At 41.9% G+C, this 12,702-nt stretch overlaps 2 protein-coding genes across 12 annotated transcripts in view; one reads left to right on the top strand and one right to left on the bottom strand.

Moving 5' to 3' along the window:
* Window positions 1-8,437, top strand: part of MAGI3 (membrane associated guanylate kinase, WW and PDZ domain containing 3) — a 234,645-nt gene extending 226,208 nt beyond the window's left edge. For 2 of the 4 annotated variants that reach the window (XM_032360936.1, XM_032360937.1), the window contains exons 20-22: window positions 3,811-3,949; window positions 5,400-6,347; window positions 6,390-8,437. In XM_032360936.1, coding sequence (XP_032216827.1) covers window positions 3,811-3,949; window positions 5,400-6,347; window positions 6,390-6,520 — 1,218 coding nt within the window. In that variant the 3' untranslated portion in view covers window positions 6,521-8,437. Of the gene's footprint in view, window positions 1-3,810; window positions 3,950-4,701; window positions 4,793-5,399 lie in introns of all 4 variants that reach the window. The other 2 variants (XM_032360938.1, XM_032360935.1) reach the window with 2 other exon arrangements.
* PHTF1 (putative homeodomain transcription factor 1) overlaps window positions 5,183-12,702 on the bottom strand; it is a 66,458-nt gene continuing 58,938 nt past the window's right edge. For 5 of the 8 annotated variants that reach the window (XR_004289766.1, XR_004289761.1, XR_004289763.1 and 2 more), the window contains 3 exons: window positions 10,016-10,127; window positions 6,411-6,521; window positions 5,183-5,576 (listed from right to left, as the gene is read on the bottom strand). The gene's annotated coding sequence lies outside the window, so the exon portion shown is untranslated. The remainder of the gene's footprint in view (window positions 5,577-6,410; window positions 6,522-10,015; window positions 10,128-12,702) is intronic. The other 3 variants (XR_004289764.1, XR_004289765.1, XR_004289762.1) reach the window with 2 other exon arrangements.

The following is a 12,702-nucleotide window of genomic DNA, read 5'->3' as shown; positions in this document are numbered from 1 at the left end:
AGTGGGTAAGATTTCAGTAGAGAGAGCGGTCCTTTTCCTTCCCCTCCCCTTTTAAAAAAAAAAAAAATCTATTTAGGTATACTTTAAATCTGTTGGGTTTGGTTTTTTTTTTTTTTTTTAATCTCCCATTGTACGGCTGCCTGGGTGGCTCAGTTGGTTAAGCATCTGACTCTTGATCTCAGCTTAGGTCTTGATCTCAGGGTCATGAGTTCAAGCCCTGTGGTTTAAAAAAAAAAAAAAAAAAAAAAAACCCTCCCATTGTATTGAGTGTCATAAAAAAAAAACAAGCCAAAAACTAGGATATAATTTTAAAACGTTGATTCCAAATATAACCCTCAGATGATGCACTAATCTCACTAAACAAATAAAAGGCAAACAGGCCTTGAAGCAGACAAAGTTTGTTTCTAAAACATGTCATTCTTTATAAATGAATGGGAGCTTTGGACTTCCATGATTAAACCAACTAATTTCAAAAGCTCTGATATTTGAAAACAAAAGGAAATAAACTATTATGATTATGCCCGGGTTTATTCTAAAACTCAGAAATTAAGCTTTTCAGAGAATTCTTTTTCTGGCTACCAACCTCTCAAAATCCTGACTTGCTAAGGATCATGGGAGTTTTGTTACTAGTGACAACTGAGTCTGGGAGCCTTTGCCAAATGAGGAGAGTTTATCTCCAGCAAACTCACGCTATGGAGCTGCCTGAACTCCCTTCCTGCCGCGCCCCACCTCCCCCTTCCCTTTCACCTCCCCCCAATCCCCTATCTCCCAACTCCCTGGCCTTGTCTTTGTTTCTGTATTCTGTCTTTGATATCTATACCTATCATGTCAATGTCTTCAGCCCCGATACAGTGCCTTGAATGGTTATAGTAGATGCTCTGTAGATATTTGTTGAAAGAGTAGAATGGATGAAAAATCCTTAAAATGAGAGAATTGGCTTTTTTCAAGATTAGCTGCCAGAACTTATTACTGCATAGACAGGTCTTGGAATAGATAAAGCAAGTGGCAGACAGTGTAATAGTGTAGTTCAGTAGGATAAGGAAAGGTTAACCTGTAATACAGATGGAAAGGTGTTGAGAGGCAAGGGCATCTCTACATCTAGTGAGTCCTAAGCCATCCATAAATCTGGTTAAGATCTGGAGAGGAGTGAAAAAGGTGTTCTGGGAGAAGAGAATGAGATCAGCTGAGTGGGAAAAGCTTGTATTAGGGGATAGCATCAGATTTAGTTAGATCTTCACTGTAGGACAGAATCAGATGTAGAAAATGTGGAGTCTGGCATCTTCCAGGCAACACGTGTTTTCACTTAGTTTTAGTTTCACAAAAACCCTCTAAAGGGAGGCGGCATTATCCCTACTTACCGATGTAAAACTGAGGCTCAGGAATTCTAGGGCCCTCTCTGGGGTCACTGGGCCTGTGATGGCCACAGTGGGACCCAGGGCTTTGGTTCCGTAAGCCTAGTCTGTGTGCTTCCCACACAGCTTCCCTGGCTGGCATGTGTCTGGATTGGACTGTTTAGGGGAAGCATATCGGTTCTCAAGGCCTTCTGAGATCATGTAAGCAGTGTGCTAGAAATATTATTTTGTAATTTTAATACAAGATGTACATTTTGGGTGACTTGTTAATATAGTAACTTTTTTAAGGAACAGTTTTTCTCTAGTCCCTCTTCCACTTCGTTTCTTCCTTTGGTTTTTCTGTTCTCCTTTTCCCTCCCTTTGATTTCTCTCTCCTTTCCTCTGTCCCCCATAATTTTATTTTTCAATAATACAAACCTGAACCTGAATCATTCATTATTGGTTCTATTTATCAAAACATGTATTCATTTTATTTTTGACACATTCAAAAATTTTTAAAGTAACAGAATTTTCAAAGAATGTTCACATTTCTATCTCAGAGGTGCCTTTTTTTGTTTGTTTGTTTGTTTGTTTTTAAATCTCCAGCCTGTACAGTCCAGTAGAGAAGTTTCCCCCTCACTGAGGGCCTTTCTACCAGAAATTTTAAAGCCATGAGGGCTCTAGTGTCCTGTTAAAGTTAAACAAAAATGACACCTGGTGGCAGATCTGTTCAATTACAAGCTTTATTGCAATTCATTTGTTGTACTAAGAGAAAGAACTAGTCAGCTTAGGACAGTGAATTTAATGTGACTGCAATCAATGACAACCTTAGTATGTTTCACAAGACATACCCAAACCATGTTCTCAGTACTGTCTGCCTTAATTTTCATTTTTCTCATTATCAGAAGTATTTTATACCCAGTACTAACTTATCATGTGTATTTCCTCCTGCAAATAATTTTTCTTCAGTCACTCATTAGGGAAATCTGAGTATTGACTTTTGTCTCACATATATTCTAGATACAAGCTTGTTTATTAATTATACATATATTACTTTTTCCATCCTGTTTATTTTGTTTAAAGATCTTTTTTCTACTATGTTAAATCCATCTATCTTACTTGATATTCTCCATTTCTCCTCCCATAAACATGCAGCAAAACACTCTCTCTTCTTTCTCATAGTTGACATTTTTTGCAGTGTAGAGAGTGGGGTACAGCCTCAGGTGAATCTTCTCCTAATGCACTTGAAGTCTTTTTTGGCAAGATGGGGAAATAGAGAACTTGAAAAGTAACATTTGTCTCTGTTTTATCAGGTAATCAGGTTTTATCTCATTAAATCCTCCCGTGTGCCCCAAGGTGGGTGCTGATATTGTCCCCATTTAACAGGGAGGAAACCGAGCCCACCCAACCAATAGGAGGTAGACCCAGGAGCGAACCACAGACGCCAAAGCCCAGCTTCCTGGCCCCTGTGCTTTGCACGGTCTGTGGATTCAGACTTCCCCCAGCCTCTGTTATATAATTATTGGGTCATCTTCTGTTGTGTTATTTCTGGATCATTTTAGTAAGCTCTTATAAATATTTGAGCTTCTTGAAATTTCAGTAGTTTTCCACTGTTCAGTTTTTCCTCTTTTGAAGCCAGTACCCTTTGCATGCTTGTCACCTTGAGACATATTTTTAAATCACTACCATTGTTATCATTAATCAGGTCCTTTGCCAAAAGTTATACTTGACTCACCTATATTATCCCTTTTTTTAATAACTAAACATCATTTCTAGTATACAGCAGTGATACTAACATCTTTCTCTGATCCCCAGTTTTCTGTTTCATAGGGAAATTATTTTACGTTTAAGTCATGAGTGTAAACCAGTTACTGGTTTTAAATAAGTATTCATATCAATATGTGCTCCAGGCTATAGTTCGTCAGAGTTTCCATCTCTGAATATCCCAGTTACCGAATGCCTCGTACATGTACAGGGTGCATGGGCAACACAAAGGAGCGGGCAGTTCTCCCCGCAGGCCCGGAAAGCCTTCAAAGATGAGGAGCCCAGATTTTAGAAAACAAATGCAAGATTCGGGTCAAGTTGGAAAGTACCCTTCACGGGTGGATCATTCAGTGACAGGCCTGTGGCAGGCCTATGACAGGCGCTGTGATCCACAGTATCCTGGAGATCATAGTGAAGTTACCTCTGGTGGCCCTTACTTATCCTTTGGTGGAAAACTTAGAATCTGATTCATGAATTCAAGGGGCCTGGACCCCATTTACTAGTCATATAAAACTTTCTCCTGCAGGATTTCTAGAGTAAAGAAAGCTGACCACTGTCTCTTCCAGTGGCTATCCTCTGTCCACACATCATTGGCCTTAGCACTTTAGCACTGTGTACAAGTTACACGTCTGACAATTAGCAAGCTTGGGTGGCTCCAGAGCAGCAGAGAGGAGGGATGCATAGTTTCATGTTCCTGTGAATGTTCGCTCTCTAGGTGGGTGACCAGATTGTCGAAATCAATGGAGAGCCTACGCAAGGCATCACACATACTCGAGCAATTGAGCTCATTCAGGCCGGTGGAAATAAAGTTCTTCTGCTTTTGAGGCCAGGAACTGGCTTGATACCTGACCACGGTAAGTCACGTAGCTCACCTGGAGCCGGAGGTGGCCGGGGTGTTAGAGAGGGGGCAACAGCAGGAAAGGAAGCTCTGGTGGAAGGGGAGAGGGGGTTTACTGGCTAGTTCAGAGGTAAACAGCAGAGCCATCTGAAACTAGTTACACAGCAGAGTTATTGTAATACTGCAGAATCAGTGCCTTCGGGCCTGATTGTTTTGTTGGGATGGAATTTGTGAAGCAGTTTCCACAGGAAACATATAGTTGCTTTTGTAGAGAAATGTGCCTGTAAAAAAACAAGGATATGGGCAGCAAGTGATACATTTGAAAGCTCTTCAAATGCTAAGAACTTTAGGCTTTTCTGGTCACTTGCCGAAAACACGTTACTATGGCCCACCTGGGGTCAGGGAGTCAGATGTGGGACCACGTATGGACTCCAGTGCTGAGCCTCAGTTTCCCGGGTTTCACTGTATGGTTCTGAAGTATCACAGGATTTGCAGCTCATTGTTGAATCGAGTGCACTAGCCTAGGAGTAGAGTACCACACCACTGGGACGTGTCCCTTCCAGTTTCCTCCCCCCAGCCCCCAGAGCTATTGAGGGACAAGTCTAGACATGACCTCCTACAGTCCCCTCCAGCCTATAATTCTTTGACTGTGTGATCTTCCACCACCTGCTTGTAAACCATACGTTCCCCGTGACATCTTTGCTAACTGCGCTGTGATTTTTTTTTTTTTTTTTACATAGTCCTAGGCTTTTTCTCTTCCTTCTTCAGGTTTGGCTCCTTCCGGTCTGTGCTCCTACGTGAAACCTGAGCAACATTAAGGCTTTCAGGGCTTTTCTTGGTCTTTCCTTAAAAAGACTTGGTAAATTTGCATGTCTTGTAAATCACTTCCTTCTTTTTTTTTCTGTTTAATTAAAAATGCTATTAAATACATCTCTTTCTATCTTCTGCACTTTTCAGTTCTCTTTTGACATTAAATTTGACAGCTTAATGCAAGAAAATTATTGACAAATGCCCAAGAAACCTCATTCTGGCTACCACAGTTGGGTCTCCTTTACTAGTGATTTTGGCATAGCTCTGTCCTTTGATAACAGCCAAATTAGTAAAGCTTCCTGGACCAAGTAATTTGGTTTGATTTTATTATTTCTTCTAAGTTTTTTATTGGGCGTTACTACTTACCATATACAATGTATGAATTCTTCGTATCATGAATACATAAATTATTGGAAGAATGACTGTTACTCTGTGTGTATTTAAACAGCCTACGAGTACAACCACCTCGTGTACAAGCGCAGCTGTCTGCATGCTTGTCTGTGTATACGGCCCGCCTTTATCGGGTGCGCTCAGCGTATATACTCAGACTGTTTGAGCAGTTAGTCCAATTCAAAGGGCTGTCAGAGTTCAAAACTTACAGTTCCTCTTTATAATTCTAAAATGTAATAATGTCCCACTCAAATCCCTCTTTGCAGGTGATTGGGATGTTAATACTCCTTCGTCTTCAAATGTGATTTATGACGAGCAGCCACCATTTCCCCCACCTTTCCATTCTGCTTCCGTATTTGAGGAGTTTCCCGCACCAGTAATTGAAGAATCTTTGATGAGAGTTCAGATATATGAAAAGACAGAGGAATTAAAGGATGGTGTGCCTGAAAAGAAAAGCACTTTAAATGAAAATCTGTCTGATAGAAAGCAGCACTCTTTTCTCCAGAAAAATGTGAATAAAGGGGATCCACCCAGCAGTCATGGGCAGAGTGACAAGAAAAACCTCTTCAGAGTAGAAAACAGTGTTACACAAAGAGGCAGATCTGCTAGTCCCAGAAAGCCCGCCGGCCGACACGCAGAACAACATTCGGACAGGCTTCCCAGTCCTCTACTAGCTGACCCCAAAAGAAGACCCAGAGATCGATCACTCAGCCCCAGGAAAGGGGACAGGAAAGGGGGGCAAATGGACATCAGGGCAGGTTCTGGACAGGATCACTGTGGAAGAAGCAGAGGACGGTCTTCCAGCCCAAAAAAGCCGCAAAAGCCTGAAGGAAACAAAGGCCGAGTGAACACCGAAGCCAGATTATCAGAGTCTGAGAGTCAGAGAGGAGGGGGCCGTGCGAGGGACGGGGCCGAGCAGATCTCCGAGGGCAGAGAAGAATCAGGTGTTGTCTGGAAAGACCCAAAGCAGAGCCAGTCTGGAAAAAACAGAACACGGTCTCCAGAGAAAAAAAGCAAGAGAATGGAGGAAAAGTCTCTCCCATCCAAAAAGACTAGTACTGCCGCTGGTAGAGTACTATCTGACCGGGAGAAAGGAAAGAAGGCAACCTTAGGAGAGACAAGCTCCAGCAAAGAGAAGCCAGGAGAAAATGCCAGAATATCAGACAAGAAGCTGAAGCAGGATCCTGAAGAAAGGATGGTTTTAAACAAAACCCCAGCTCCCCGAGGAAAAGAACAAGAGGTGGCCGACAAAACCAGAGAGAGCGGAGGGTTCCAACCTGAGAGCGCTTCTCCCGTTAAGAAAACACCCATAACTCCGGGGCCCTGGAAGGTTCCAAGTGCACACAAAGCCGCAGGCACTACCGGTGTGGCTGAGAAACGGCTGTGACCTTTGGTATAAAACAAAGAAAAACAAGTTGTAATCTCTTCTTACTGAAAAATGGCATTTTTCCAAAACAAAACCCCAAAAGGTCATTTTTTTCAGAAATTCTGAAGCACACGCATTTTAATTTGAGCATCCTTTTAGCCAGGCTGCATGAAGGGCCTCAGGACCGCTGTGAGCCAACTGTCCCGGGGCAGCCGCCCTTCCGCGTGCAGCTGACGTGCCTGCTCCTGGGCGGCCCAGCCCGCCTCCGTGGGTGTCCCCACCCACACGTGCAGATATGCACGGTGCGGTCACAACTCACTTGATACCTGTGCCAAGTTATCTACTGTTTCATGTCTCTTTTATCTGTCTCACTCAGCTATTTCCACAGGAATGAAAAAACTAGGTTTGGCTTGGAAGTTGATATTCTCAATAGCATGCTGCATGTTTACAGAGGGACACATTTGAGTCCTTGCAGAAGAAGGAACTGTTAACTCATCATTAAACATGGCAGTTGCCTTTTCTACCAGCTACTGGTGATGGCCCAGGCCCAGCTTAAAAATGAAACTCCAGAACATCACTACTGAAAAGAAAAACAAAATGGAGTCAGAAAGCGACACTCTCTTCATGTTTTTAATTCGGCTGGATCAGGTATTTCAAGTAACTGAAAGATATTACTTACAGTCAGATGTTTAAAATGAGCTAGTGCTTTAGGCAATGAAGAGTTCCCCTCCTGCTGTATTATCCAACCCTGATGTGGTCATAGCATCTCAGGTCACCCTTTTCCTTCAGTTTATTTCGTTACGAAACCAGAAAGAAGCATGTGGAAATACTGCTTACTGCTGTTCAGAGAAAAACTGCCAGGTTTCTATTTCTGGATATTTGGGTTGGACCTCCTACTACTCATTCGTTAGTCGTTACTACATAGTGCGTATGTGAAGAGTCAAAACATGGTACAGATTGTGAGGGCCTCAAGCACCAGGCAGTTTCACAGATACAGGACCAGGCCTCTGGCAGCAGCTGTGCAAGCTCAGGTGTTTCGAAGCGGAACCTGCGTTCAGACCTGCTCAGCAAGAGGACAGACGTGGCAGTAGACAGCCCTTGCTAGATCTGATTTCGTTTTAATTTCTAGCTACAGTAACTTATTTAAAAAACAAGAAAGGGAGACTAGACATCTGCTTAGCTTGTACATTTTCAGAATTCTTTTTAAAAGTCTAAGTAAAGATGTTTGTTGGGAGGTAGAGACCATTTTTAGCTCCATAAAAGAGATCGAGGGTTTTCAGGCCCCAGAAGCACCATTCGGAAGCAGCAATGAATAAAGGAGCGATCTCAGAACACAACCATTTTATGGAGTATTCGAACACACCTGTTCCGTCACCCGGGTTCATCTTGTTCTTGTGAAACACGGTACGTCCAGGCCCTGTCCTCTCAGAGTCCGACTGTGAAAGTCTTTAATGTACCAACTGAAGCTGCCCTTGTAGCTGAAACATGCCTTCCCAGAGCGAGATTTCTGAGATCCCCTTTCATCCAGGACTGTATTTACCCGCCTCTTGTAACTACTTGAATAGAGAAAAATTAGGAGACTTGATCCATGCTAAGAATTTAGCACCACAGAAATGATTTATTTTCCCTATAGTCCACAATTAGTGATAAAAATCCTATTTTTATTGTTAACTGTGACATAACTTTGATGTCATATGTTGTCAGTCTGATGTGGCTCTTTTCTTTCTAAGTAACCCATTACTGTACTGATTATATACCGACTTAGCAATGTGGCCTTGGAATGCTAAGCAAAATATGGATGTACTGGTTGTAAATGTTTATATATTGTACAGTACCTTTATATATACACCTGAGGCTCTGATTAGAGAAAGAGATCTGTAAATTGCTCGTTATTTTTTATATAGATATTAAAAAAACAAAAACAAAAACAAAAATCTGTTTATGGCCTGCATTTCTTTGTCTGTCAGGCTTATTTAATGTTGCTTTCCCTTTACAGGGCTAATTCCTATCACAGTCTGTGTCCTCAAATAGATTTTGTTCCTCCAAGTGAGGAATTTTCAAAATCCTACAATCAGGAAGACTCAGTATGATGAATTTTCCTTTTATCTGTATGTAAACCTTGAAATTATCATTATGCCTGTTCATTGTAAAGAAAATAGCTTTGCATAAATAATTCGCTACCCCTCCAAAATCTTTCCCTACCCTGTCAGAGAGAAAAGGACTTGTCCTATGGGAAGTTCAGCAAGTAGACCTTGCTAATGGATAGAGTAGTGTAAGTCCAGTAAGGTCACGAAAATTTTTCATCAGACTGTGGCATTTCAGCAGTAAGTAATTTCATTTACTATAGCTTTCACTTACTTTCAGAATGAAGTGTTTTGACTTGGGTTTCATTTAATTTTTGGTGTGATTGATGCCCAAAACCTATTTTACGCCCATGGTTATTTTACTCTTGCAGGTAAACATAAAGTCCTACCATTGCATGAACTCACACTAAAAGTGAAACCCGAGCCCCACAGTGGAGCTGCATGCCATGGCAAAGGCTGTAGGAAGTGGCACCAAAATAGTTTGGGTGGACCTGTCTTCTCATGGAGTTCTGGGACGCTAGTGCATTGTCTTGCTACCAGTGGACACTGAGATCCTAGTTACATCAAACTGTGTATAAACCAAGTAGAAGTCTCAGACGCAAAAGCATTTGGCTTTTTATTTCTACATGACAATATCTTGGGTTTTCCTTTTAAATAGATATTCCCACGTAGGAAAAGCCAGATGCTTTTAAACACATGCACAAATGAAGAATTTCATAGTATGTCCGACATTCAAAGAGTGTGGTTTAGAAAAGCAAGGAAACTTCAAATTATTTAAACTGTGTAACAGTCTAACGACCTCTACAAAGATGTGTTTAAGCTGAAGCTCAGTCCATAGGTTGCTCCTGCAGAACACTGGTAAATGGTATAAAAACAGACTTTTGCACAAAATGTGACGTTTCGCTCTAGAATGAAGACTATATCAGAGCAACTTTTTACATCATTGTGTCATGCTCCAATGCCTAAGAACTATATGCGTGTGTTAAACATAACAGGCTGTTTTATTCAGGCAGCTCTTTACTGGTCATGCTCTCAAGGTTTATCAGCAATACAACAACTTGTTTAAAGCATGCCATAATTATTACATGAAGTCTGTAATCTCTGCTTTAGTTAACTGAATTAGTTTAAGAGAGCCACTAACTTGGATCAGTCTTCATTGTTGCTGTGCAAGACAACCTCATGGGGAGAGCGTGATTCTCGCCACTAGAGAACTCCGAATCTTTCTCATCTACACTAAAAATATGAAAACATAGCCAAGTGCTTTAACTTAGTCTAAACCTATGATTTTGACAGAGAATCCTTTGGGAATTTGTCTGTTTCAGACAGTGAAACACTGTTTCACAGTGTTTGCAGTAAAGCCAAGCAGAACTATTATTAGCAAATACACAAATCTAGAGGCTTATTTTGTCCTTAATAAACAATCATTTGTTACCTTGAGTAATACCTTACTACAGCTTATATGCTCAGGCATGCTGCAGGGAAGGTATGGAATTATTGCACATTTGTGAAATTCAAACTTCCTTATTCAAGATGGATACCAATCACTGCAAGAAGCAAAGGATTACTTTAAATGATTAAACTAGTCAATACCTGTATACATGAGATTAACTTTGATGAACTTCTCCATAATCCCAACTCATATGCCATATTGGGAGTCAGACCCACTTAGCCCACTATGAGTGTGTAAATCTAAAACATTTCAAAAGTGAATAATTAATGCAAATACTCTGTGGTACCATTCTCAATACCACTCTGGTATTTAGAATTTTTCTATGTGTCTTTGAAAGTCAGGAAACCATATGCTAGTTAGACAAGTGTTTAGTTATTCAACTATACAAAATATTTGGCTTATATTATACATTAGCTATAATATTTATAATATTATACGTATTTAGGAAATTTCAGGTTGTACCTATATACCAATTTTAAAAGGGATAATTTTTCCTGATACAAATTATTAAGTGAACAGGTATTTCTCTTAACCTTCAATAATTATTACTATTCCAATTAAATGTATAAATGGTCTAATCTAGCCCTGTTGTTACATCTTGGTTTTGTTTCTCGGTAACAGCTAAATCTTACTGAAGTATATTATAGCTCACTCTTTTTGGGGATCAAAACAAAATCCCAAGTTCCAGGGCACCTGGGTGGCTCAGTCAGTTGAGCATCCGACTCTTGATTTCGACCTGTGATCTCAGGGTTGTGGGTTTGGGCCCTGCATCAGGCTCTGCTCTCAGAACGGAGTCTGCTTGTCCTTCTCCCTCTGCTCCTTCCCCTATTTGCACATGCTATCTCTAAAATAAATAAAATCTTAAAAAATTAAATAAAAGCCCAAGTTCCTAGAAATTATACAGAGAGAAATGAAAGCACTGAGGGTTCTCCTGAACCATGAAGTACAACCCTTCCATCCTAACAGAAAAAAAGTTGCATGAACGTTAAATTCCTCGAGGTGTACTCATTCATTCTACACATACATTCTATTTATATTGAGGACCTATGGTGGGGTCAGGTACTGTTTTGCATTCTGGGGACCTAAAGAGGAGACAAAAATTCCCACCCGAAGGGGCTCATATTCTAGTGGTGGGGAGAGGAGGGGAGTTAGAAACAACTAGGCGGGGCGCCTGGGTGGCTCAGTGGGTTAAGCCGCTGCCTTCAGCTCGGGTCATGATCTCAGGGTCCTGGGATCGAGTCCCACATCGGGCTCTCTCTGCTCGGCAGGGAGCCTGCTTCCTCCTCTCTCTCTGCCTGCCTCTCTCTCTGCCTACTTGTGATCTCTCTCTGTCAAGTAAATAAATGAAATCTTAAAAAAAAAAAAAAAAAAAAAAAGAAACAACTAGGCAAAAAATAAGAGAGGGGAACCTGCAGAGTAGGAAGATCATCCCTTCCACGTACACACCAAGGCTGCAACTACATATAGCGCAACTCACTTGGAGAATGACCTGACGACTAGCAAAAAAATCTCTTCCGCTGCTGAAGATACAGAGAAAAAGCCACATTGAGAAGGGCAGGAGGGGCAAGTAAAGAGCCAAATGCTTGGCAGGTGGGAGGGACAGTACATGTACAGATGTTTTCCTTGGGGAGGGAAGGGTTCAAACCCCACATCGGGCACTCCTGCCCCAGCCCTGGGGATTTGTTCAGGGAAGATGAGCCACACACACCACCCTCCACCCCCCCTCCCCATAACTCTTTCTTTGAAACTCTAGGGACTTTGAAAATCAGCAGGGCTTAACTAGGGGAAAGCCAGAGGGCTATAGGAAACTAGAACTTTGCTCTTAAAGGACCCTTCCATTATAAGAGTCCCAGAAGGAGAGAGAGAAAGGAGCAGAACTTAAAAAAATAATACCTGCAAACTTCCCTAACCTGGAGAAGGAAACACATCCAGTTCCAGGAAGCATAGAGTGTCCCAAACTACTGAACACAAAGAGGTCCACGGCAAGACAAATAATTAAAATGTCAAAAATTAAAGAGAGATCAATCTTAAAAGCAGCAAGAGAGGAGGGGAAAATGGTGGTAGTGTAGGAGGACCCTAGGCTCACCCATGACTACAACTAGATAATTACCATATCATCTTAAATGAAGAAAATCAAACTCCAGAAATCAAACTGGAGACTGACAGAACAAACCACAACTAAAGGTAGAGAAGAGGCCACATTGAAGAAGGTAGAGAGGTAGCTTGGGAGAGAAACTGATCGTGGCTGCCATGGGCACACAGAAGGGCAAGAGACAAACTGGCACGCAGGGGAGAACATGGGGGAAATGAATTCCCATAGCAACTGGCTTGGGAATGAGAGGGCCCACATTTTGTCTGTTCTTACCACCAGTGGGGCCTAGAGCCTGGAGTTTTCAAGGTTGCGTGCTTGGCTCAGGGAGACCTCAGAGAACATTGGGCTGCTCTTGGAGAAAAGCCACGGCAAACAGCCAGTGGACATGCAATGTGGACACAGTGATCTGAAGAGCACCTGGGGCACACAGTGGGGAGGTTAGTTGCTCACTTTGGAGTGTGTCCCAGAGAGGCAGCATTCGTGGAAAGATCCCTCTGGGAACAAAGGCACTTTGGGTACCATTTCTCTCCCCCACACCTCACCTTAAGCATAGGGCCATCTGCACGACCCAGTACAG

The sequence above is a fragment of the Mustela erminea genome, chromosome 10 (assembly GCF_009829155.1).
Source record: "Mustela erminea isolate mMusErm1 chromosome 10, mMusErm1.Pri, whole genome shotgun sequence".
Taxonomy (NCBI): Eukaryota; Metazoa; Chordata; class Mammalia; order Carnivora; family Mustelidae; genus Mustela; species Mustela erminea.
This window is presented reverse-complemented; position numbering and strand designations above follow the sequence as displayed.